The sequence below is a fragment of the Lichenostomus cassidix genome, chromosome 13 (assembly GCF_008360975.1).
Source record: "Lichenostomus cassidix isolate B80296 chromosome 13, HeHo_3.0, whole genome shotgun sequence".
In the NCBI taxonomy this organism is placed as follows: Eukaryota; Metazoa; Chordata; class Aves; order Passeriformes; family Meliphagidae; genus Lichenostomus; species Lichenostomus cassidix.
This window is the reverse complement of record NC_139494.1, coordinates 2,847,183-2,873,523: the sequence shown is the minus strand read 5'-3', so window position 1 is coordinate 2,873,523 and position 26,341 is coordinate 2,847,183. Positions and strand designations below refer to the sequence as shown.

The 26,341-nt window shown below is 54.7% G+C and overlaps 2 protein-coding genes across 6 annotated transcripts in view; both read left to right on the top strand.

The window, feature by feature from the left end:
• LOC146431079 (protocadherin alpha-C1-like) overlaps positions 1-26,341 on the top strand; it is a 157,125-nt gene that overhangs the window by 28,098 nt on the left and 102,686 nt on the right. For 2 of the 5 annotated variants that reach the window (XM_085073316.1, XM_085073314.1), the window contains exon 1: positions 22,668-26,234. The exons of 2 other annotated variants lie outside the window; for them this stretch is intronic. In XM_085073316.1, coding sequence (XP_084929442.1) covers positions 23,457-26,234 — 2,778 coding nt within the window. In that variant the 5' untranslated portion in view covers positions 22,668-23,456. Of the gene's footprint in view, positions 1-9,598; positions 12,109-22,667; positions 26,235-26,341 lie in introns of those variants that run through there. One more of the 5 variants, XM_085073321.1, reaches the window with a different exon arrangement.
• Positions 1,820-4,477, top strand: LOC146431080 (protocadherin alpha-2-like). The gene is made up of 2 exons (XM_085074156.1): positions 1,820-4,332; positions 4,430-4,477. The coding sequence occupies exons 1-2, from the start codon at positions 1,825-1,827 to the stop codon at positions 4,475-4,477; spliced, it is 2,556 nt and encodes an 851-aa protein (XP_084930282.1). The 5' UTR covers positions 1,820-1,824.

Below are 26,341 nucleotides of genomic sequence, written 5' to 3'. Positions count from 1 at the left end.
TATTCTATGACTGGACCAGCAAAGCACCCGTGCTTATTCTGTTCCATGTGCTTGAAGGCACAGTGTGAATCAGTGGCGGCAAGCAGAGATGGAGGAGGAACCGTTACGTGTTTTTCAGAGTGGATGCGTTGGGAATAGATGGAATATTCTCAGGGAAAATGCCAGGGTGTTATCTTTGCAGCTTTTGCTGGTGGAGTATACTTCTAAGTGAGAGGTTTTCCATTGGGACTAATGCCCCTGGATGCTGCTGTGTTGTTCTGGCAGAACCTGTCAGCCTGGAAGGCAAGAAGCAAGAGCTTGGCTTTCACCATGGATGTGATAAACGAGACCAGAAAAATAGGTCTTCGCTGATATACATAAAGAGCACTCTGGCGCTGTGGTGTTTCCGCGCTTTTTCAGCCTTCATGGCAGATTTGTGTACTGTGTTCCATTGGGTGTAAATTCCAGATTGGAAGAGTCTCCTGGGTTGTTTTGAGTCTTTGGGGCCTTTTTGCACAGATATTGGAGTATGTGGTACTTGGGTTTGTGTTTCAGAGCATGGTGCATTCTCTGCCTTGAGAGGAAGGGGGCTAAGAGTGTGGTCTTTTTGCTGAAGGAGAGGTGAAGTGGCCCTCTGTCTGTCTTGAATAGACTGGAAAGCAGGACTGTTGTTCCTCCTCTGGAGAGATGGAAGACGGTGGAGGAGAGGAATGAGAGCTCTTGCTTTCATTCCGTGCTCCATTCTGGAAGTGATGCAATCATATAGAACACATGTTGTGTAAAAAAACAAAGGCAAAGACACAAGGAGAAAGGGCAGGACAATGAAGAGAACTTGAGAAGAAAGAGGGGAAGGAAGAGGAGGAAGAAGCAATGCAGGCAAGGAAGAAAAGAAAAGAAAACCACCAATAGAAAGAAGGAAGAGTGAGAAAGGGAGAAGCTACAAAAGAGGTCACTAGCGTGTCACTGACGGTTTGATTGTACACAGGAAGTGAGGAGGGCAGAAAAGAAGGACTGAAAAAATAGAGGAAGGGAAAGGAAAAAGCTATAAATGTAATAGAAATTAATGACACAATGATGTAATGAAGAAGGCACCGAAGACTATAAGAAAAGAAAAAAAGACGAGGGGCTAAACAGTATGCACAGACTGTACCTGTAGATGCAGAACGGAGCTTGTCCTTAACGGCGTCTCCCTTGGTTAGTGCGCCTCTGGCGTTGATGCTGCGTGTCCAGCTTGAAGGTTTCCAGCGCGGCGCTTGACGAGAGTGGAGAACCGGCAGCACAGTAAAGAAAAGGTATAATGGAAAGCAAAAGGAAAGGACATAAAATATAGGGCACGAAAGGGCAAAAAGGAGGAAATGGACGAAGGAGACAGAAAAGAACAAAAAAGAAAGACACGGAGGAAGGAAGTTATACAGAGACGAGAGGAAAAAAGGAAAAGGAAAAACAGACAGACGAAGAAAGAGAACAGACACAAAAAATAAAAATGAAAAAATATGAAGACGACGGAAAAAAACGTATATTTGCAATAAAATACCAGGAAATATGAAAAAAACCCAACCCAAAGCTAAAACAAACATAAAAGAAACATGAGAAGTAGAGGAAGACACAGTGGAAGAAATTGCGATGACGGGGAGAAGGCGCGGGCGGTGTCGCGGAGCTTGTGAGGCTGCGGAGCAGCGCACGGTGTCGCTGCAGGCTCAGGAACGGCATCTCAGCATCTCAGCGGCTCCGCCCCGGTGCGGCGGAGAGCCCGGCTGTGAGCGCGGAGGGGGGGCGGCGCGGCCGGGCAGCAGAGCCGGTGCGTCCGGGCGGGGGCCGGTAGACATACCGAGAGCAGCGGCGGCGATGGGCGAGCATTGGTGTACGGTAATGGTGCGGGTGCTGGTGCTGCAGGCGGCCTGGGCGCTGGCGGGCGGGCAGGTGCGCTACTCGGTGCCGGAGGAAGCCAAGGCCGGCACGGTGGTGGGGCGTCTGGCGCAGGACCTGGGCCTGGAGGCGGGCGAGGCGGAGGCGCGGCGGCTGCGGCTGGTGGCGCAGGGCCGGCGGGCGAGCGTGGAGGTGAGCGGGGCGAACGGCGCGCTGCTGGTGAGCTCGCGGCTCGACCGGGAGGAGCTGTGCGGCAAGAGCGCGCCGTGCGCGCTGCGGCTGGAGGTGCTGGTGGAGCGGCCGCTGCGCGTCTTCCACGTGGAGCTGGAGGTCACCGACATCAACGACAATGCCCCCATCTTCCCCGCCGCCCGAAAAAACCTCAGTTTGTCGGAGAACTCCCCTCCCGGGTCTCGTTTCCCACTGGAGGGCGCGTCGGATGCAGATATCGGATCGAACGCTCAGCTCTCCTACACAATCAGCCCCAGCGAGCATTTCTCTCTGGATTTGCAACAAAGTGAGGAATATCGAGAATCCTTATTTCTGGTGCTCAGGAAGCCACTGGACCGCGAGACGATTCCCGTGCACCGGTTAGTGCTGACGGCGACTGACGGGGGCCGGCCGCCGTTGACAGGGACGGTGCAGCTGGTGATTTCAGTGCTGGATGCAAACGACAACGCCCCCCAGTTCAACCAGTCTGTGTATAAAGTTCAGCTGCGGGAGAGCACGGGAGAGGGGACGCTCGTGGCGTGTGTGAATGCTACGGATCCGGATTTGGGAAGCAATAGTGAACTGACATTCAGTGTGAGCAATACTTTTCCTGAAAAGGGATTAAACCTTTTCCTTTTAAATGCTAAGTCCGGCGAGATCCGTCTGGCGGGCGCCCTGGACTATGAAGACATCCATTCATATGAGATACAAATCGAAGCGACAGATAAAGGGACACCCCCGTTGTCGGGTCACTGCAAGGTGGTGTTGGAGGTGTTGGATGTGAACGATAACGCGCCGGAGGTGTGGGTGACGTCGCTGTCGGTGCCGGTGCCGGAAGACGCGTCGGTGGGGACGGTGGTGGCTCTGCTGAGCGTGTCGGACCGGGACTCGGGGGCGAACGGACGCGTGCGGTGCTGGGTGTGGCCGGCGTCGCCGTTCGGTCTGGAGGCGACGTTCGCGGGCTCGTACTCGCTGGTGCTGCGCGAGGCGCTGGACCGGGAGCGGGTGTCGGAGTACGAGGTGGAGGTGCGTGCGGAGGACGGCGGGGCGCCGCCGCTGCGCGCCAGCCGCGGCGTGCGCGTGCCGGTGTCGGACGTGAACGACAACGCGCCGGCGTTCGCGCAGGCGGTGTACACGGTGCTGGCGCGGGAGAACAACGCGGCGGGCGCGGAGCTGGCGCGGCTGTGGGCGCGGGACCCGGACGAGGCGGGCAACGGGCGCGTCAGCTACTCGGTGTGGGAGGGCGGCGTGGTCGGGGCGGCGGGCTCCTCGTCGGCGTCGTCGGGGGTGGGCGTGTGGCGTCCGGCGTCGAGCTACGTGTCGGTGGACGCGGAGAGCGGGCGTCTGTGGGCGCTGCAGCCCTTGGACTTCGAGGAGCTGCAGGTGCTGCAGTTCGAGGTGCGTGCGGTGGACGCGGGGGAGCCGCCGCTGTGCGGCAACGCCACGGTGCAGCTGTTCGTGCTGGACGAGAACGACAACGCGCCGGCGCTGCTGCCGCCCGCGGGCTCGGGACCGGAGGCGGGCGCCGTGGCGGCCGAGGCTGCGTTGGCGGGGGCAGTGGGAGCGGGGGCGGGGTCGGTGTCGGGCACGCTGTGGGCGTGGGCGGCGTGGGGGGCGCCGGCGGGGCAGGTGGTGGCGAAGATCCGCGCGGTGGACGCCGACTCGGGCTACAACGCGTGGCTGCGCTACGAGCTGTGGGAGCCGCGGGGCAAGGGCCCGTTCCGCGTGGGGCTCTACAGCGGCGAGGTGAGCACGGCGCGGGCGCTGGAGGAGGCGGACGGCCCTCGCCAGAGGCTGGTGATCGTGGTGCGCGATCACGGCGAGCCGGCGCGCTCGGCCACGGCCACGCTCAGCGTGTCGCTCGTGGAGGCCGCCGAGGCGGCGCTGGCCGCGGGATCGTCGTCGTCGTCGCTGTCGGGGCTGCGTCCTGCGGCGGGCGCGGAGAGCGGCTCCGGTGCGGCGAGTGCGGCGACGAACGTGTGGCTGGTGGTGGCCATCTGCGCCGTGTCGAGCCTGTTCCTGCTGGCCGTGGTGCTGTACGGGGCGTCGCGCTGGGCGCCGCGGGCGGCCGTGCTCTCGGGGCCCGGGCCCACGACGCTCGTGTGCGCCAGCGAGGTGGGCAGCTGGTCGTACTCGCAGCGCCACAGCCGCAGCCTGTGCGTGGCGGACGGCGCGGGCAAGAGCGACCTGATGGTTTTCAGCCCCAACTTCCCTCCGCCGCCTCCCGGCCCTGCGGCCAAGGACACGCAGCCGGAGCCGTCTGCTCTCTTAGATACGGTCAGTGCAATGCCTCCTCTGCTCGGCTCTCACCCCATTCCATCCGGTAACCACCCCTTCTGTCCTTGCCCCCTGTTTGGTTGTTGCCTGGATCCAGCCTCAGTTTCCACGGCCCAAGTGCGATGAGTGGTTGACAGGTGCTTAAGGATGTCAATGGCAGCTTTTCATCTGCCCTTAGGGGGAATACGGAAATATTACTACATCCTGGAGCAGTTATGGTCCGCAGCTGCCGTTTGCTGCTCTGTGTAACAATTGTTTTCTTCTTGAATGAAATCGCTGCCAGTTGCGGTGAGCGATGCCTCAAAGTGTCAACTTTTGAAACAAGGTGTGCTGGTGTGTTGCATTTCCACCCGAGCTTGCTGAAAGAGTGCAATATAGGCAGGCTGCAGGTGACATTCCTCCCGGCCGTCCATTCCACCTTATTGTCTTTGTTGACTCATACCGTGCCTGTTTTATTCTGGATTTTTACTGAAAATCCTCTTCTCTCATTTCCCTTTGCAAGAGATGTGGTGCAAGTGTGGCAATTGGGACTTCAAGGAAAAGCCTTCTCTTTTTTAGTCCCTCCACTAGAGTACTTAAGAATGTGGTAAAAGCAGTATATAGTTTCACCATGTTCTTTTTCGAGGTATCTTCTTGCTTTTCTTAGTAACAGAAGGATTTGGGCAGCAGAGTGTGCCCTAAGGTAAGTGTTACAACGGGAAAATTTGTTTCTCTGCCTGCTGCCGCGTCCCCCACATTAGGGATTTGTGTTTCTCTTCAGAGAAGTATCATGGAACACACTGGCTAGTTTTTCCCTTTCCAAATTTGTATCAACAACCACATTGTTTCAAAAGCCCTGGAAATGTTGTCTGCATCAAACTTAGAAATAATAACACCCAAATCCTAGCTTTCTCCACTAAATGTCAAATAACATTCTCACAGACAGTCGGTATCTCTTGGTACACTGGTATGCTCTCCAACGTTTTGGATTTTCTCTCAGAGCAAGACATCAATGCCGTTCTCATTTAGAGCTGACCTGACATCACCTTTTGAATGAATATTGTTACCAAGTGATGTTTTGTGAGATAGTTGAAGCATTGCAAAACATGATGGGTCAGCTACAGAAAGTGTGCTGGGTCAGCTGCAGAACATGTGCTGTCTACCTTGTACATGACACTGTCTGTCAGTGTTTTGTGGTGCTGTCATTGCTGAGAAGGAGAAGTAAAATTTAAATGGGCCTTTAGATGGGAAGTGAAACTGTGGCCTGTGGTACTGAGTAGGGCCTGGCCATTTCGTAATGTGAAGGGGGTGGCCTTGAGCAGTGGCAAGACCTGTCTGTGGGAACTGTAAATCCTAGGGGCATGAGGTTAGAGGACAATAAGTGGAGTCGATGTGTTTGTCTTGAGAACACATGTCCCAGAGTGGGGAATGGAAGAATGAAGCAGGATGAGCACATAGTGTTCTTTCACAGGGTGATATCCAAGGTTTGAGGTGTCTTCATTTGGGGGCTATATACATAGTCAGATAGTTACACGGATTGAAAATACCAAAAATACCCTTTGCGCTTATGAATTTCTTCTGCCTGAGACAGTTCCTACTGTGCTACTGAGTGATTACCATAGGAAATATGTAAGACGTGATACGATGCAGAATGCTGACTGTTGTCCGATGAGCCATTCCTGCTTGTTGTGAGAAAGGTTGTTGTGGGAGGGTAGCATTTCAGCCTGCTGTACTTGCATGGTGGTTGGCATCCATAGTCACTTCCACACTCATTGACTTTGCTATAATGGTTCTTTGCTTCTCCTCTGGGATCAGTAAGCGGATGTGATGAGAAGAGAAGGTCGGGGTAATCTCTGTGTGTGCTTGTTTCCCCTACCTGTGCACTTGCAGAGTCTTTCTTGGCAGAAGTGGTGTCTCCCCTGGACATAGTTAACTCTGATATATGCTTATACACATCAAACCCTCCAGAGCAGCCCAGCTCTGGTCTTATATCATACTAATGTTATCCACATTTCCATGTGAATATCCACACTGTTGATACTGTGAATGCACTTGCAATTTAGCATTTGGGGTGGCACTTCTAATAAAGTCTGTGTGGACTGAGATCACAGCTGTCGCAGCATTGATCACAGAATCTTTATGAACTCTAATGTGCAGCTCTGTGCTGTATCCACCTGAGATTGCTAAAAAGCACAAAGCATTCATGGTGAAATTCACACAGCTGGGAAGAGCCTGCCAAATGCTGTGCAAGTTTGAATCCCTTCATAAGTTCTTCGTGCCAATCCTGAGGGGAAGTGGGGATAGGTGAAGGCCTGGGTTATGCTCCAAATGAGTTTTAATTGCTGGTCTGCCATGGTGGCACTGTGTCTGCATACTGTGGCAGTGATCCTCTAAGAGGCATGGAGGAGGCCTTAGGATACCCATCAAGAGGAGGGTGACTTTCAGTGGTGAAGATTGTTCCCTGAAAAAATGGGGATGCTGTGTTGAACATGGACTGTGTTATTGGCGAAGAATTGGAGAATGTGTGTTTAGCTGTGGAGATGCCATTTCCCGGGGAAAGGGAAAATATGCAAGTAGAATACCTTGGAAAAAAGCTCACAACACACAGGGTTGCTTGTCTGGGATCCTCTCAGGACATTCAGAAGTCCTCCATATCCCCATTTCTTGATGTTCTCCATGATTTTCCTGACAGATGTAAGTCACATACACAGCTGTCATACACAACTTGGATCACTTGCTTTTGATGGGAAATGGTGTTGATGAAATAGAAGCTTTTTCAAATTTTGATCATGTTTGGCCAGACTTTTACGAATTTCTCCTTGGTCAACTTCCTGTTTAGTCTTGCTAAGGAGAGGATGAAGTGTCCTTCAAGAAATTGGCAAACCTTTTGTTTAAATATGGTGGAATGGAATCCTTTTGTTTTCTTCTCTCCTCTTACCAAAAACTTCTGTCTCTCTTTTTTGCTTCTCTTACATTAGCAATGTCTTGGTAACAGTTGGTTGAATGCAGACTGATGAATTTTGTCATCTCTTAGGTGGTGGATTTTCCAGCAGTTTTTCATCATTTTAGGGGTTGCTTTCCAGTCTCCATTGCTGAGGCTGATGTTGAGACAACATCCATAGCTTTCCATTGTTCCTCCTGCTTCCCCTGTGGTCTATGCAGTGATTTCAAGGCTCTTGCAAAATGTGGTTTATTGTTCCCTATCAATCTTCCCCAGAAATCTCTGATAACCCTAGGAGAAAAAGAAAGCCAATTGCTATTTCCTCATTTCCTTCTAAGGTTTGCTTTCTGAAGAAGCAACCAGTGATGCTGCAGGTAAGTCTCTTGTAGCTAAAAAAGATGAGTCTCTAAGACAGCTGTGCTTTTGTTCCTGTTGAGTCTTGGAACCTTCATCCTGGATTGACCAAATGTTCCCTGGATTGTGAGTTGGACTTGCTGATCCTTATGGGTTCTATCTTATTTGAAATATTCTATGACTGGACCAGCAAAGCACCCGTGCTTATTCTGTTCCATGTGCTTGAAGGCACAGTGTGAATCAGTGGTGGCAAGCAGAGATGGAGGAGGAACCCTTATGTGTTTTTCAGAGTGGATGCGTTGGGAATAGATGGAATATTCTCAGGGAAAATGCCAGGGCGTTATCTTTGCAGCTTTTGCTGGTGGAGTATACTTCTAAGTGAGAGGTTTTCCATTGGGACTAATGCCCCTGGATGCTGCTGTGTTGTTCTGGCAGAACCTGTCAGCCTGGAAGGCAAGAAGCAAGAGCTTGGCTTTCACCATGCATGTGATAAACGAGACCAGAAAAATAGGTCTTCGCTGATATACATAAAGAGCACTCTGGCGCTGTGGTGTTGCTGCGCTTTTTCAGCCTTCATGGCAGATTTGTGTACTGTGCTCCATTGGGTGTAAATTCTAGATTGGAAGAGTCTCCTGGGTTGTTTTGAGTCTTTGGGTCCTTTTTGCACAGATATTGGAGTATGTGGTACTTGGGTTTGTGTTTCAGAGCATGGTGCATTCTCTGCCTTGAGAGGAAGGGAGCTAAGAGTGTGGTCTTTTTGCTGAAGGAGAGGTGAAGTGGCCCTCTGTCTGTCTTGAATAGACTGGAAAGCAGGACAGTTGTTCCTCTTCTGGAGAGATGGAAGACGGTGGAGGAGAGGAATGAGAGCTCTTGCTTTCATTCCGTGCTCCATTCTGGAAGTGATGCAGTCATGTAGAACACATGTTGTGTAAAAAAACAAAGGCAAAGACACAAGGAGAAGGGGCAGGACAATGAAGAGAACTTGAGAAGAAAGAGGGGAAGGAAGAGGAGGAAGAAGCAATGCAGGCAAGGAAGAAAAGAAAAGAAAACCACCAATAGAAAGAAGGAAGAGTGAGAAAGGGAGAAGCTACAAAAGAGGTCACTAGCGTGTCACTGACGGTTTGATTGTACACAGGAAGTGAGGAGGGCAGAAAAGAAGGACTGAAAAAAGAAATATAGGAAGGGTAAGGAAAGCTATAAATGTAATAGAAATTAATGACACAATGATGTAATGAAGAAGGCACCGAAGACTATAAGAAAAGAAATAAAGACGAGGGGCTAAACAGTATGCACAGACTGTACCTGTAGATGCAGAACGGAGCTTGTCCTTAACGGCGTCTCCCTTGGTTAGTGCGCCTCTGGCGTTGATGCTGCGTGTCCAGCTTGAAGGTTTCCAGCGCGGCGCTTGACGAGAGTGGAGAACCGGCAGCACAGTAAAGAAAAGGTATGATGGAAAGCAAAAGGAAAGGACATAAAATATAGGGCACGAAAGGGCAAAAAGGAGGAAATGGACGAAGGAGACAGAAAAGAACAAAAAAGAAAGACACGGAGGAAGGAAGTTATACAGAGACGAGAGGAAAAAAGGAAAAGGAAAAACAGACAGACGAAGAAAGAGAACAGACACAAAAAATAAAAATGAAAGAATATGAAGACGACGGAAAAAAACGTATATTTGCAATAAAATACCAGGAAATATGAAAAAAACCCAACCCAAAGCTAAAGCAAACATAAAAGAAACATGAGAAGTAGAGGAAGACACAGTGGAAGAAATTGCGATGACGGGGAGAAGGCGCGGGCGGTGTCGCGGAGCTTGTGAGGCTGCGGAGCAGCGCACGGTGTCGCTGCAGGCTCAGGAACGGCATCTCAGCATCTCAGCGGCTCCGCCCCGGTGCGGCGGAGAGCCCGGCTGTGAGCGCGGAGGGGGGGCGGCGCGGCCGGGCAGCAGAGCCGGTGCGTCCGGTCGGGGGCCGGTAGACATACCGAGAGCAGCGGCGGCGATGGGCGAGCATTGGTGTACGGTAATGGTGCGGGTGCTGGTGCTGCAGGCGGCCTGGGCGCTGGCGGGCGGGCAGGTGCGCTACTCGGTGCCGGAGGAAGCCAAGGCCGGTACGGTAGTGGGGCGTCTGGCGCAAGACCTGGGCCTGGAGGCGGGCGAGGCGGAGGCGCGGCGGCTGCGGCTGGTGGCGCAGGGCCGGCGGGCGAGCGTGGAGGTGAGCGGGGCGAGCGGCGCGCTGCTGGTGAGCTCGCGGCTGGACCGGGAGGAGCTGTGCGGCAAGAGCGCGCCGTGCGCGCTGCGGCTGGAGGTGCTGGTGGAGCGGCCGCTGCGCGTCTTCCACGTGGAACTGGAGGTCACCGACATCAACGACAATGCCCCCATCTTCCCCGCCGCCCGGAAAAACCTCAGTTTATCAGAGAATTCCCCTCCCGGGTCTCGTTTCCCACTGGAGGGCGCGTCGGATGCAGATATCGGATCGAACGCGCAGCTCTCCTATACACTCAGCCCCAGCGAGCATTTTAGAATACAGGAAGAAAACAGTAACTTTCGTAGCAAGTCCCTGTTTCTGGTACTCACAAAACCTCTGGACCGCGAGACGGTTCCTGTGCACCGGTTGGTCCTTACTGCGAGTGATGGCGGGCAGCCGTCTCTAACTGGCACTATGGAGCTGATGATCTCGGTGCTGGATGCGAATGACAACGCGCCCCAATTCAACCAGTCGGTGTATAAAGTACAGCTGCCGGAAAATACAGCCCCGGGAACTGTGTTTTTCCAGCTGACAGCAACAGACAAAGATGAGGGAAGCAACGGGGAGTTGTATTATTCGTTTGCTGACACAATTTCTCCCAAAATTCAGGAACTTTTCAAGATTGACAAAAAATCCGGGGAAATACGGACTTCCAGTGAACTGGATTTCGAGAACGTTCAGGCATACGACCTGGAGATTGAAGCGCGGGACAAAGGTTGGCCCCCATTGTCTGGTCACTGCCGAGTGGAGCTGGAGGTGCTGGACGTGAACGACAACGCGCCGGAGGTGTGGGTGACGTCGCTGTCGGTGCCGGTGCCGGAGGACGCGTCGGTGGGGACGGTGGTGGCTCTGCTGAGCGTGTCGGACCGGGACTCGGGGGCGAACGGTCGCGTGCGGTGCTGGGTGTGGCCGGCGTCGCCGTTCGGTCTGGAGGCGACGTTCGCGGGCTCGTACTCGCTGGTGCTGCGCGAGGCGCTGGACCGGGAGCGGGTGTCGGAGTACGAGGTGGAGGTGCGTGCGGAGGACGGCGGGGCGCCGCCGCTGCGCGCCAGCCGCGGCGTGCGCGTGCCGGTGTCGGACGTGAACGACAACGCGCCGGCGTTCGCGCAGGCGGTGTACACGGTGCTGGCGCGGGAGAACAACGCGGCGGGCGCGGAGCTGGCGCGGCTGTGGGCGCGGGACCCGGACGAGGCGGGCAACGGGCGCGTCAGCTACTCGGTGTGGGAGGGCGGCGTGGTCGGGGCGGCGGGCTCCTCGGCCTCGTCGTCGGGGGTCGGCGTGTGGCGTCCGGCGTCGAGCTACGTGTCGGTGGACGCGGAGAGCGGGCGTCTGTGGGCGCTGCAGCCCTTGGACTTCGAGGAGCTGCAGGTGCTGCAGTTCGAGGTGCGTGCGGTGGACGCGGGGGAGCCGCCGCTGTGCGGCAACGCCACGGTGCAGCTGTTCGTGCTGGACGAGAACGACAACGCGCCGGCGCTGCTGCCGCCCGCGGGCTCGGGGCCGGAGGCGGGCGCCGTGGCGGCCGAGGCTGCGTTGGCGGCGGCAGTGGGAGCGGGGTCGGGGTCGGTGTCGGGCACGCTGTGGGCGTGGGCGGCGTGGGGGGCGCCGGCGGGGCAGGTGGTGGCGAAGATCCGCGCGGTGGACGCGGACTCGGGCTACAACGCGTGGCTGCGCTACGAGCTGTGGGAGCCGCGGGGCAAGGGCCCGTTCCGCGTGGGGCTCTACAGCGGCGAGGTGAGCACGGCGCGGGCGCTGGAGGAGGCGGACGGCCCTCGCCAGAGGCTGGTGATCGTGGTGCGCGACCACGGCGAGCCGGCGCGCTCGGCCACGGCCACGCTCAGCGTGTCGCTCGTGGAGGCCGCCGAGGCGGCGCTGGCCGCGGGATCGTCGTCGTCGCTGTCGGGGCTGCGTCCGGCGGCGGGCGCGGAGAGCGGCTCCGGTGCGGCGAGTGCGGCGACGAACGTGTGGCTGGTGGTGGCCATCTGCGCCGTGTCGAGCCTGTTCCTGCTGGCCGTGGTGCTGTACGGGGCGTCGCGCTGGGCGCCGCGGGCGGCCGTGCTCTCGGGGCCCGGGCCCACGACGCTCGTGTGCGCCAGCGAGGTGGGCAGCTGGTCGTACTCGCAGCGCCACAGCCGCAGCCTGTGCGTGGCGGACAGCGCGGGCAAGAGCGACCTGATGGTTTTCAGCCCCAACTTCCCTCCGCCGCCTCCCGGCCCTGCGGCCAAGGACACGCAGCCGGAGCCGTCCGCTCTCCTGGACACGGTCAGTGGCACTTCCTTCGTCCTCTTATGTGACCCTTCCCATCCGCGCCCTGGGCAGTTGCTGTTTCGAGTTGGGCTCAGTTCCCACGGCGCGAGGTCGGTGCGTGCTTGGCGGGTGCTTAAGGGTGGCAATCTACCTTTGCATCTGAGTCCGGTGTGCTTGCCGGAGCCTTCAGCTCTTGCTGTGGGGCGGCCAGAATGTAGAAATTGCAATACTCTCTTATACTTACAGGTGGCGGCTGAGGTTTGTTGTTCTGAGTGTTTTTCTAGTCTAGAGTTAATTTACTTCCCTCTGTGATAAGAGGTATCCCGAGGTTCCAGATTTGCAGACAACCCTCTTGCTTGCTGATGTGTAGCATTTCCACCCGAGTTGAGTGAAGGAGGGCAAGATAGCCAGGCTGTGGTTGTGACAGACTCCCAGGTGCTTTGTGGTACCTTATTGGCTTTGCTGACTGCTGACTGTGCTGGTATTCATCTGTCTTTTTATTGAAAAATATCTTCCTGTTCCTTAACTACGGTCATGTGAAGATATAATGTGAGTTTAAAAGTAGATATTAAAGGATGAAAGTTCTCAAGTTCTATTCCACCATGAGACTCATTTAGAAAATAGGATATCTGTGGAAAAGATTTGCTATGATCTTGTTGCAAGTATCTAGTTAGTAGATACTAGTAGATTCTGGGAGAGGAGTGTGACCCAAGGTATGTGTTTCAAATGGGAAATTTATTTTTCGTTTTCCTGCTGCCCACACTCCCCAGGTTGTGGAGTTGCATTTCTGACCAGAGAAGTAGTGTCAAGTACACTGGCCTTTTTTGATGTTCCCTCAAAATTTGCATAAATGGTTCCACCATTTTAAAAGCCCATGAAGTCTTCACTTCTGTAATGAACAAATTAACAAATAACCCCTAAAATAAAATAATCACCTTTCCCCACCAGTTCTCAAAAAATATTCCCCTACACATGTCAGTATCATGTGTTAGAGTATTGTACTCACCAACATTTTGGTTCTTCACTTGGATACATGACATCAGTGCTATTGCTGTTTAGAGATTCCAATGTCACCTTTAGAAATAATATTCCCATAGTGAAACATTATAAAACATGAGGTGTCAGAAGCAGAGGGACTGTTGTACACTGTGTGAATGATACCATCTGTGGGTTTTTATGGTGTGTCATGGCTGGAAAGAATAAGCAAAAATAATGTTGAACCTTGAGGCAGGAAAGTAAACTGAGCCATTGTATAGAGTAGGGCCTGGCCCTTTTTATGTGGAAAGGGTGACAATGAGCAGCAGAAAGACTTGTGTGAGGAAACCAAAAATCCTTGGGATGTTATATCATAAGAAAATATGAGATGATATGTTTGTCTTCAGAACACATCTCTGAGTGGGGGAGTGGAGGATTTGTACAAGAAAGGGTGAGGCAGGATGGGAACAGAACATTCTTGCTGAGGATCCTTTCCCAGGCCCTAAGGGTCTGGAGTGGGGGCCTTCCTGATCATGAGACAGTGGATGGTATTGAAATATCCACAATGTCCTTTGAAATTATGAGTCTCTTCATCAGAGACTGTCTCTTGTGCTACTGCCTGCCTGATGTAGGATGTGCTGGTGAGAGCTGGTGAGATGGAGAGTGCTGAGTGTTTGATGAAACAGTTTATCCAGGTTCAAGGTTTCAAGGTGTTGTAGGAGGGGAACACTTAAACTTTCTGTCCTTGAGTAGAAGTGGGCTTCCACAGTAGTCTCTGTGGCTGTTGATTTTGCCGTGATGGTTCCTTCCTCCTCCTCAGGTGGGATTTGTAAGAACAAAAGATGTGGTGGGTGTGTTCTGTAGGTGCTCAAGTTCCTTTACTTGTGCACTGCACAAGTAGTCTCGGTAGAGATGGTGTGTCCTGATGTCACATACGGCTCACCCTGATATCTGCAAGTACACCCTAAAACCAGCATGATTAGCCCAACTCTAGTTTCATGTGGTGCAAATTGTCCCACACGGTTGACATTGTGAGTGTCCTTGTGCTTTGGAACTTGCTGTGTTCTCTTGAAGAAATAAATCTCTGTGGACTGAGATCAGAGCTGTCACAGCTCTAATCACAGAATTTTTATGAACTCTAATGTGCAGCTCTGTAGTGTTTCCATCTGAGATTGCTGAAAAGGAGCAAGGCATTCATGGTGAAGATCATGTAGCTGGGAAGAGCTTACCAGATGCTGTGTGGCTCTTAGACATTCTGTATGTCTTTTGTGGTCATCATGAAGGAAGATGAGGAAGTACAAGGGCCTAGATCACAATGCAGTGTGGAGTTTACAGACAGGGCATGTTGCTGGGGTCGAGAAGTGTTCAATATTTTGGCAGTGATCCTGCATGTGGCACTAAATGAAGCCTGGGCCTGTGTGATGGAGAGGGTGAATTTGAGTGGGGAAGAATTCTGCCCCAGGGAAAGGAAGATGCTGAGTAGAACATCATCTGTATCACTGAGGAGGAAGTGGAGAATGTCTGATTAGCTGTGGGGATCTCATTTCCCATGCATTATGATAGAGGATGCCAATACAAAACCTTGAGAAATGCCTAGCACATAGTGCTGCTCTCCCAGGATCCTCTCAGGACCTCCAGCAGTTCTCTGCATTCTTGCATTCTGTTTTTCCCTGTGTTATTACAGCTTGTGAAGTGACTTGCCATGCATGCCCTTAAATACTTGTCTTTGATGTGGAATTTTCTTCGTCAAACAGAAGACTTTTTGAAATTTGTATCATTCTGCCAGCTTTTCTTGAGGCATTGCATCAGTCACCTCTCTGGCCTCGGTCTTCTAGCTGGCATTAAGGGACACTGCCTCTTGAAATAAATACCTCTGGTCCTGGAGTTTCTTATTATGAAGAAGCAATCAGTGATGCTACAGGTGAGTTACTCCTACCAGAAGAGGCTTTGTGTGAGAAACCAGGTGTAATTTGGTTCCTGTTCAACTGTGGTACCTTCATGTTGGATTGACTGAATATTGCCTGAACTTAAATGCCTGTAGGTTTGGAGCACCATTATGTGCTGTCATTCGATTCTGCTGCTCCCTGGTACAGGGTGAGAAGGGGGAAACAAATAGAGATGGAGAAGTGTACTTAATGCTTTTCTAGGAGTAAAAGTGTTGGGCATGTGGAGGATGCTTTCAGAGACAATGCCGTGGTGTTACCTTGGTGAATTTTTTATTAGCTCTGAAGGTGAAAAATGAGTCAGGCAGAATTGCTCTTCATCGAGGTAGATGAGGAGCATGGTGTCATCATGCTTTTTTTACAGCATTCTTGGAGGATTATCATGCTGGACTGTGATGGGTTTGAGTTCCCAGAGGAGAGATTCCCTTGGGTTATTTAGACTCTTTGGAGCCTTTCTTGTATTACATATCTGAATGTGTGGATTCTTCTCTGATGTAACAGAGCTGGTTTTTGCCATATGGTTGCTTTGTCGATTTATTTGCTGGGTTCTTGAGATGACTGAATACTCTAAGTGTGATTTTCATCCTGAAGAGAGAGGAAGCTGCAGGTGCATGGTAGTGGAAGAAAGCAGCAAGGCTGTTCCCTGGCATGAGGAATGAGAGGTGGAAGGGAAGAGAAATGAGAGCTTTTGCTAAAGGGCTTGTCTGTGCTTCATGACGAGGTGGTGTAGCTATTTTTAAAACATTTCCTTAAAGGGAAAAATAATAGAAGATACAAGAATGGAAGAAACACACAAGGGGAGGGAAAGACAATGCACAGCGAGGAGAGAAAGAAAAAAAGAATAAAAGGAAGAGAGAAAAGGAGAAGAAAAAGGAAAAGGGACAAAGAAAGAGTGGAATAAAAGAAGCAATGGAAAGAACCATTGCAAGAAAAAGGAATGAGAACTGTTTCCAAAGGACATGTTCATTTGAGAGTATTATATAAACATTTGGAAATAATATTAGTAAAGGAAATAGAAGAACATAAGAAATAAGGAAAGAAAATGAAGAGGAGGTAAAAAAATACGACAATTAAGAGCATGAAGAAGACGTGAGGAAAGAGAATAAAGAAATAGGAGATCAAGAGAGAAAAGAGAGAACAGCAGAAGAAAATGTAGGAGAAAAAAATATATCAAGGAAGGAGAAGTAAAAAGTAAGACAGAAAGGGAACAAGGAAGTAACAAAGAAGAGAATGGAAGAAAATGAAGGACGATAAGGGACCTGATCAGCACTCACCGACCTTTTGTTTAGACGCTGAGCAGAGTTGGTCCCTAAAAGCCTTGCCCGTGGTTGGAGCACCGCGTCCGGGCGATGATATACCATGTTTAGTGCTGATAGATACGACTTTGATGGTCTTCGTCGCGACGTAGGAGGCAATTGGCGAATTGCCGGCGGGGGTAAAGAAGAGCCAAGATTGAAAAGATAAGTGAAAAAGGCTTAAAGATTAGGGCAGGGCAATAAACGAAAAGGACAAGGAAGAGGAGATGCAACAGTACGCAAACGAATAGGAAAGGAAATATAAAGGGAAGGGAAGGGAAAGGAAGGCCGATAAAAACTAGAGAAATAATGGAAGGAAGAAAAGAAGGAGTAGGACTGAACCTATGCAAGCAAACAGCAAGCGATAAGAAAAAAAAAAAAAAAGGAGCACAAAGGAACAGACAAGGCAGAAGAGATGGCCATAACGGAGCAGGGGCACCGGCTATGTCGTGGCGTGTGTCAGGCTGCGGAGCAGCGCACGATGTCGCTGCAGGCTCAAGAACGGCGTCTCGGCATCTCAGCGGCTCCGCCCCGGTGCGGCGGAGAGCCCGGCTGTGAGCGCGGGGGGGCGGCGCGGGCCGGGCAGCAGAGCCGGTGCGTCCGGGCGGCGGCGGAGAGCCGTGTGCAGCCCGGGCGGGGGCCAGAAGCCAAGGCGACAGCGGCGGAGGAGGCGGCGGCGGCGGCGGCGATGGGCGAGTGTTGTTGTCATTTGGCGGTGCGGGTGCTGGTGCTGCAGGCGGCCTGGGCGCTGGCGGGCGGGCAGGTGCGCTACTCGGTGCCGGAGGAAGCCAAGGCCGGCACGGTGGTGGGGCGTCTGGCGCAAGACCTGGGCCTGGAGGCGGGCGAGGCGGAGGCGCGGCGGCTGCGGCTGGTGGCGCAGGGCCGGCGGGCGAGCGTGGAGGTGAGCGGGGCGAGCGGCGCGCTGCTGGTGAGCTCGCGGCTGGACCGGGAGGAGCTGTGCGGCAAGAGCGCGCCGTGCGCGCTGCGGCTGGAGGTGCTGGTGGAGCGGCCGCTGCGCGTCTTCCACGTGGAGCTGGAGGTCACTGATATCAACGACAATGCCCCCATCTTCCCCGCCGCCCGGAGAAACCTCAGCATCGCGGAATTATCGGTGGTGGGGTCTCGTTTCCCACTGGAGGGCGCGTCGGATGCAGATATCGGATCGAACGCCCAGCTCTCCTATACGCTCAGCCCCAGCGAGAATTTCAAGTTAGACTTGAAATCCAAAGATGACAACAAAATCTCAGCAGTGCTCGTTTTAACGAAACCTCTGGACCGCGAGACGATTCCTGTGCATCATTTGGTGCTGACAGCGACTGACGGTGGCCGGCCGTCTCTGACGGGGACAATGGAGTTGGTGATCTCAGTGCTGGACGCCAACGACAACGCGCCCCAGTTCAACCAGTCGGTGTATAAAGTGCAGTTGTTGGAAAATACACCTCCGGGTACCGCGTTTTTCCAACTGACAGCGACAGACAAAGATGAAGGAAGTAATCGAGAAATATACTATTCTTTTAGCGACACGATTTCTACCAACGCTCAGGAGCTATTCATAATTGACAGAAGGTCCGGAGAAATACGGATAGCCGGTGAACTGGATTTCGAGGACGTTAAGGCATACGACCTGGAAATTGAAGCGAGAGACCAAGGGACACCCCCGCTCTCGGGTCACTGCAGCGTGGAGCTAGAGGTTCTAGATGTGAACGACAACGCGCCAGAGGTGTGGGTGACGTCGCTGTCGGTGCCGGTGCCGGAGGACGCGTCGGTGGGGACGGTGGTGGCTCTGCTGAGCGTGTCGGACCGGGATTCGGGGGCGAACGGTCGCGTGCGGTGCTGGGTGTGGCCGGCGTCGCCGTTCGGTCTGGAGGCGACGTTCGCGGGCTCGTACTCGCTGGTGCTGCGCGAGGCGCTGGACCGGGAGCGGGTGTCGGAGTACGAGGTGGAGGTGCGTGCGGAGGACGGCGGGGCGCCGCCGCTGCGCGCCAGCCGCGGCGTGCGCGTGCCGGTGTCGGACGTGAACGACAACGCGCCGGCGTTCGCGCAGGCGGTGTACACGGTGCTGGCGCGGGAGAACAACGCGGCGGGCGCGGAGCTGGCGCGGCTGTGGGCGCGGGACCCGGACGAGGCGGGCAACGGGCGCGTCAGCTACTCGGTGTGGGAGGGCGGCGTGGTCGGGGCGGCGGGCTCCTCGTCGTCGTCGTCGGGGGTCGGCGTCGGGTGGCGTCCGGCGTCGAGCTACGTGTCGGTGGACGCGGAGAGCGGGCGTCTGTGGGCGCTGCAGCCCTTGGACTTCGAGGAGCTGCAGGTGCTGCAGTTCGAGGTGCGTGCGGTGGACGCGGGGGAGCCGCCGCTGTGCGGCAACGCCACGGTGCAGCTGTTCGTGCTGGACGAGAACGACAACGCGCCGGCGCTGCTGCCGCCCGCGGGCTCGGGGCCGGAGGCGGGCGCCGTGGCGGCCGAGGCTGCGTTGGCGGCGGCAGTGGGAGCGGGGCCGGGGTCGGTGTCGGGCACGCTGTGGGCGTGGGCGGCGTGGGGGGCGCCGGCGGGGCAGGTGGTGGCGAAGATCCGCGCGGTGGACGCCGACTCGGGCTACAACGCGTGGCTGCGCTACGAGCTGTGGGAGCCGCGGGGCAAGGGCCCGTTCCGCGTGGGGCTCTACAGCGGCGAGGTGAGCACGGCGCGGGCGCTGGAGGAGGCGGACGGCCCTCGCCAGAGGCTGGTGATCGTGGTGCGCGACCACGGCGAGCCGGCGCGCTCGGCCACGGCCACGCTCAGCGTGTCGCTCGTGGAGGCCGCCGAGGCGGCGCTGGCCGCGGGATCGTCGTCGTCGCTGTCGGGGCTGCGTCCGGCGGCGGGCGCGGAGAGCGGCTCCGGTGCGGCGAGTGCGGCGACGAACGTGTGGCTGGTGGTGGCCATCTGCGCCGTGTCGAGCCTGTTCCTGCTGGCCGTGGTGCTGTACGGGGCGTCGCGCTGGGCGCCGCGGGCGGCCGTGCTCTCGGGGCCCGGGCCCACGACGCTCGTGTGCGCCAGCGAGGTGGGCAGCTGGTCGTACTCGCAGCGCCACAGCCGCAGCCTGTGCGTGGCGGACGGCGCGGGCAAGAGCGACCTGATGGTTTTCAGCCCCAACTTCCCTCCGCCGCCGCCCGGCCCCGCGGCCAAGGACACGCAGCCGGAGCCGTCTGCTCTCCTGGACACGGTCAGTGGCCCTGCCTGTCTCTCCGTTTCTCTTTTCAAGTCTTTGCCCTTTCTGCTTTCTGCCCCGTTTCTACCGTACCCTTTGCAGTTGCTGTTTCGAGCCGGGCTCCGCCTCCGCAGCCAAGGGGCGACCGATGCTTGGCGAGTGCTTAACGATGTGAGTGTTCCTCCGCATCTGCCCGAGGAGCCACGGCAGGTTTTGCTGGAGTACTGAGGTGATGAGGGGTGTGAAGTGGAAATTAATGTATTAGCTCGGTCCGCAGCAGGTATTGTCTGCAGGTGTGCTTTTCTGTTCTGGGTGTGAGTCCTCCCATGCAATGAAATCATTGTCCATTGCGACTAGAGGTGCCTTGAGTTGTCAGCTTTGCAGCTTTTGTGCTCTCTGGTGTGTGGCATTTTGACCTAGCCTTATTCATGATTGTAAAAACATACAGGCTGTGGTGTTCACAATTCCCAGGTCCTCGTGGACAGTCCTGTGTTTAGATTTTATTTCCTAGTAAAAATTGACTCCTTTCTCTTTGATTCTGCTCACTAACAATGTCAAAATAGCAAGGTGAAAATTGGGACTTCAGCGTTCTGTCAGGACATGGAAGGATTAGCTGTCAATTTTGGTTCTAATGCTAGAGTCATTATGAAACAGGTAGATGTGGTGAGCCTTTCCTATGATCTATTTGCAAGGATCTTTTTACTCTGCTTAGAATTATAATGTGTTCACCATGAGGAGTTTTCTCCAAGTGTAAGTGTTAGAAAGGGGAATTTTCTTTTCCTTGCTTCCCCATTCCCCGGGTTGTTAATGCATTTTCCTGGCCAGAGAAGTAGTATGAAATACAGTGTAGTCTTTCGAAGTTTTATCAAAATTTATATAAACAGCAGCATCACTTCAAAGGTCGTGGAAATAATCTTTTATAACAAGAAAGCAAAGAAAGAATTCAGAGAACAACCCCTACCAACAAAACCCAAACTAATTTCCCCTACACAGTCAATATAATCCATTATGGTGTTGTGCTTGTCAGCATTTTAGTTCTTATCTTAGTCAGTATATGTAATGAGGTGTGAGTGTAGTCTTTGTGCACTCGACTTCCTCTGCTTGTACACTTGAAACTGGTAGAGATGGTGTGTCCTGTTGTTACACAAGGCTCATTCTGATATGTGCAGGTACAGGCCAAATCCAGCAGTGCATCCCAGCTCAAGATTTCTGCAGTACAAATTCTGTGTTGAACTTGTGAGAGTGCTTGTGCCACAGTGTTTGGTGTGGTTCTCTTGAAGAACAAAATCCGTGTATGCTGATTCCAATCCTGTTCTGGTCATAGAATCTCTAAGAACTCTAATATGCAGCTCTGTGCTAGTTTTCATATGAGATTGCTAAAAAGAAGCAAAGTGTTCATGGTGAAGTTCATGCAGCTGGGAAGAGCCTGGTGAAGGCTGTGTAGCTTTGAAGAGTTTCACCTGTTCTTTGTGATGATCATGAGGGAAGGTGAAGAGGTCCCAAGGCCTAGATCCTATGCAGAGTGGAATTTACAGATGGGACATATCTCTGGAGTTGAGAAATGTTTGATATTTTGGCAGTGATTCTTCGAATGGCATCAAGTAGGGCCTGGGCCTGTATGATGGGGAGGGGAAGTCTGAGTAAGGAAGAGTGTTGCCTCAAGGAAATGGAGATGTTAAGTAGAACGTGCTCTGTGTCACTGTGGATTAAATGGATAATGTTTGCTTGCTGTAGAGGTCTCATTTCCCGTGGGACAGGATAGAGGATGATAGTAGAAAACATTGAGAAAAAGCTGAGCACAGAGGGCTGCTCTTCTGGGATCTTCTCAGGACCTCCCGTAGTTCTGCATATCCTTGTGCTCTGTTGTTTTCTGTGGTATTACTGCTTGTAAAGTTACCTGCAATACATGCCTTTAATTGCTTGTCTTTGTTGTGGAATGTTGTTGGACAAACCTTTCCAAAACCTTTTTGGAATTTGTGTGCCAGCCTTCTCAGAATGTTGCCCGAGTAATTTTCCTGATCTTGATGTTGCTAGGGAGGGGAAGAAGTGGTCTCCATATTCAAGATATTGTCAAACCTGGCATTTCAGTACAGTGGGACAGGTTCCTTTGTTTTCTTCTCTTGTCTGAGACCAATCACCCTTTTTTCTTCTCTGACGTTGGCAGGATGTTGGTAACAGTGGATGAGATGCAGACAGCAAAATATTGGCAGCTGTCAGGTGGCAGATGTTTAGGCAGTAATCCATGGGTCTCAGGGAAAGTTTTTCCACTCTGTCGAGCTGAGGCTGCTGTTGAGAGAATATCACTAACTTTCAGGTGTCCCTTCTGCTTCCTCTGTCATTAAAGTGCAAAAGGAAAGACTTGTCACTGTCCCTGTTTTTCAAAGCTCTTGGTGAATACATTTTTTTCTGTCTGGCATGCCCCAAAATTAATCATATCATTAGGGGACACTGTCGGTTAAAAAACCAATATTCCTGTTCTGAAAATGTTTATTTTTATGAAGAGGACACCAGTGATGCTACAGGTAAGTCGCTTGTACCTGAAGAGGCTCTGTGTGAGACACCAATGTACTTTGGTTCCTGTTCAGCTGTGGTATCTTCATGTTGGATCCACTGAATGTTGCCTGGATTGAAATGCCTGTGGGTTTGGAGCACCACTGCCTGCTCTCATTCCTTCCCTGTTGCTTCCTGGCACAGGGTGAGCACGTCGAAGCAAGGACAGATGGAGAAGTGACATTAACGCATTTCTTGAGGTAGATGTGTTTGGCGTGCAGCAGATATTCTCAGTGACAATGCCATGGTGTTACTTGGTGGCTTTGGGTTGGATTTATGGGTAGAACAGGAGTCAGGAAAAATAACCCTTCTTCGAGGTATGCAAGAAGTGCTGAGGTGCTGTGGTTGCCTAAAGTTTTTGCACAATTCTTGGGGGATTGGTGTGCTGTGCTGTGATGGCTTTGAATTCAAAAATGAGAAACTCACTTGCATTGCTTGTAATATTTGGTGCATTTTTAAATTAGATATCCCAGTAGCTGAGGTTTGGGATTCTGTTCCAGAAGGTAGAGCAGTGATGGAAAAACAAAACCAAAACCAAACCCAAAAAACCAACAACAACAAAAAAACCCCAAAACCCAACCACTCCCCCAAAAAAAACCCCAACAAACAAACAAACCAAACCAAAACAAACAAACAGACCTCCCCCCACAAAAAGAAAACAACACCAAAAAGGGAAACATGAGGAATGAAAGCACTTTCGAAAAGGCATTTACATCCTTCATTGCAAGCATGCTGTGGACATTTGGAAAGTATTTCGGTTCAGGTAGAAAATAAAAACAGAGAGACGAGGATAGAAGTGGAATAGAACGAGAAGAAAAAAGAGCAGGAAAGAGAAGACAAAGGGAAGGAGAAGACAGACAGAAAGACAGAAAGACAGAAAGACTGGCATAAGAAGATGAAGAAGAAAACTAAAAAGAAATTAAGGAATCCGTGCAAGTCCGAACAAAGCAAGCAAGCAAGAAAGAACAGAAGACATCAGAAAGAACCAGCACGCACCGACCTTGTCTCTAGACGCGCAACGGGGCTGGTCCCTAACACCCTGGTGAGAGCACCGTGCTCTGGAGCTGATGCCCTTTAATTTTCGCTGAGAATTCCAGCTTTGAGGGTCTCAGAAGTGGTGCCGGGGGCGACTGTAGGGGGCCAGCGTAGGTAAGGAAGGCAGAAGGATGGAGAAAGGAGGAAAGGTAAGAAAGAAAACGGAGAAGGAAGAAAGAAAGAGCACAGAGTGCAAAGAGGGAAAGAAGATGAAAAGAAAAGGGAAAATAAAAACTACTCGAAAGAGAAAATTGAAGGGGAAAAATATAGGTGTATGGAAAGAAATTGAGACGAGAAAGGCGAACAAAGAAAGAAACATTTACAAAGAAACAGCAAGTGTTAAGGAAAAGGAAGTAAAAGGAAAGACAAGCACCGGAAGACGAAATGGCACAGGAGATGGCCATGACGGAGGGGAGGCGCCGGCGCTGTCGCGGAGTGTGTGAGGCGGCAGAGCAGCGCACGGTGTCGCTGCAGGCTCAAGAACGGCATCTCGGCATCTCAGCGGCTCCGCCCCGGTGCGGCGGAGAGCCCGGCTGTGAGCGCGGGGGGGCGGCGCGGGCCGGGCAGCAGAGCCGGTGCGTCCGGGCAGCGGCGGGGAGCCGTGCGGGGCCCGGGAGGGGACCGAAAGCCACAGCGACAGCGGCGGCGGCGATGGGCGAGCGTTGTTGTCCGTTGACGGTGCGGGTGCTGGTGCTGCAGGCGGCCTGGGCGCTGGCGGGCGGGCAGGTGCGCTACTCGGTGCCGGAGGAAGCCAAGGCCGGCACGGTGGTGGGGCGTCTGGCGCAGGACCTGGGCCTGGAGGCGGGCGAGGCGGAGGCGCGGCGGCTGCGGCTGGTGGCGCAGGGCCGGCGGGCGAGCGTGGAGGTGAGCGGGGCGAGCGGCGCGCTGCTGGTGAGCTCGCGGCTGGACCGGGAGGAGCTGTGCGGCAAGAGCGCGCCGTGCGCGCTGCGGCTGGAGGTGCTGGTGGAGCGGCCGCTGCGCGTCTTCCACGTGGAGCTGGAGGTCACCGACATCAACGACAATGCCCCCATCTTCCCCGCCACCCGAAAAAACCTCAGCATCGCAGAGTTATCTACAATGCCGGGGTCTCGTTTCCCACTGGAGGGCGCGTCAGATGCAGATATTGGAGCGAATGCTCAGCTCTCGTACACACTCAGCCCCAGCGAGCATTTCTCTCTGGACGTGCAAAAAACGGAGGAGGACGGCGAGTCCTTATTTCTGGTGCTGAGAAAGCCACTGGACCGCGAGACGATTCCTGTGCACCGGTTGGTGCTGACGGCGATTGACGGTGGTCGGCCGTCTCTGACGGGGACAATGGAGCTGGTGATCTCGGTGTTGGACGCCAACGACAACGCGCCCCGTTTCAACCAGTCGGTGTATAAAGTGCAGCTGCCAGAAAATACAGAACGCGGCACGTTAGTCATGAGAATAAATGCCACAGATTTCGATGAAGGGTCAAACGGGAATATCTCGTATTCCCTCGAGATCTTGTTTCCTCAGGATGGAAGAGACGTTTTCGGGATCGACAAAAAGAGCGGAGAGATTCGTCTCAAAAATGATTTAGATTTCGAAGATATTGGTCTATATCGTCTCCAAGTGGATGCAACCGATCACGGAAACCCCCCACTATCGGGTCACTGCAAATTGTTGGTGGAGGTGCTGGACGTAAACGATAACGCGCCGGAGGTGTGGGTGACGTCGCTGTCGGTGCCGGTGCCGGAGGACGCGTCGTTGGGGACCGTGGTGGCTGTGCTGAGCGTGTCGGACCGGGACTCGGGGGCGAACGGTCGCGTGCGGTGCTGGGTGTGGCCGGCGTCGCCGTTCGGTCTGGAGGCGACGTTCGCGGGCTCGTACTCGCTGGTGCTGCGCGAGGCGCTGGACCGGGAGCGGGTGTCGGAGTACGAGGTGGAGGTGCGTGCGGAGGACGGCGGGGCGCCGCCGCTGCGCGCCAGCCGCGGCGTGCGCGTGCCGGTGTCGGACGTGAACGACAACGCGCCGGCGTTCGCGCAGGCGGTGTACACGGTGCTGGCGCGGGAGAACAACGCGGCGGGCGCGGAGCTGGCGCGGCTGTGGGCGCGGGACCCGGACGAGGCGGGCAACGGGCGCGTCAGCTACTCGGTGTGGGAGGGCGGCGTGGTCGGGGCGGCGGGCTCCTCGTCGGCGTCGTCGGGGGTGGGCGTGTGGCGTCCGGCGTCGAGCTACGTGTCGGTGGACGCGGAGAGCGGGCGTCTGTGGGCGCTGCAGCCCTTGGACTTCGAGGAGCTGCAGGTGCTGCAGTTCGAGGTGCGTGCGGTGGACGCGGGGGAGCCGCCGCTGTGCGGCAACGCCACGGTGCAGCTGTTCGTGCTGGACGAGAACGACAACGCGCCGGCGCTGCTGCCGCCCGCGGGCTCGGGGCCGGAGGCGGGCGCCGTGGCGGCCGAGGCTGCGTTGGCGGCTTCGGCAGTGGGAGCGGGGTCGGGGTCGGTGTCGGGCACGCTGTGGGCGTGGGCGGCGTGGGGGGCGCCGGCGGGGCAGGTGGTGGCGAAGATCCGCGCGGTGGACGCCGACTCGGGCTACAACGCGTGGCTGCGCTACGAGCTGTGGGAGCCGCGGGGCAAGGGCCCGTTCCGCGTGGGGCTCTACAGCGGCGAGGTGAGCACGGCGCGGGCGCTGGAGGAGGCGGACGGCCCTCGCCAGAGGCTGGTGATCGTGGTGCGCGACCACGGCGAGCCGGCGCGCTCGGCCACGGCCACGCTCAGCGTGTCGCTCGTGGAGGCCGCCGAGGCGGCGCTGGCCGCGGGATCGTCGTCGTCGCTGTCGGGGCTGCGTCCGGCGGCGGGCGCGGAGAGCGGCTCCGGTGCGGCGAGTGCGGCGACGAACGTGTGGCTGGTGGTGGCCATCTGCGCCGTGTCGAGCCTGTTCCTGCTGGCCGTGGTGCTGTACGGGGCGTCGCGCTGGGCGCCGCGGGCGGCCGTGCTCTCGGGGCCCGGGCCCACGACGCTCGTGTGCGCCAGCGAGGTGGGCAGCTGGTCGTACTCGCAGCGCCACAGCCGCAGCCTGTGCGTGGCGGACGGCGCGGGCAAGAGCGACCTGATGGTTTTCAGCCCCAACTTCCCTCCGCCGCCTCCCGGCCCTGCGGCCAAGGACACGCAGCCGGAGCCGTCTGCTCTCCTGGACACGGTCAGTGTTAATGCCCTGCTCGCCTCTGTTTATTCTCTCCCCCTTTGCCCATTCTCTATCGTTTCCTGAGTTGGTTCTATTAGCCGGCCTTTGCACCTCGACCTGAC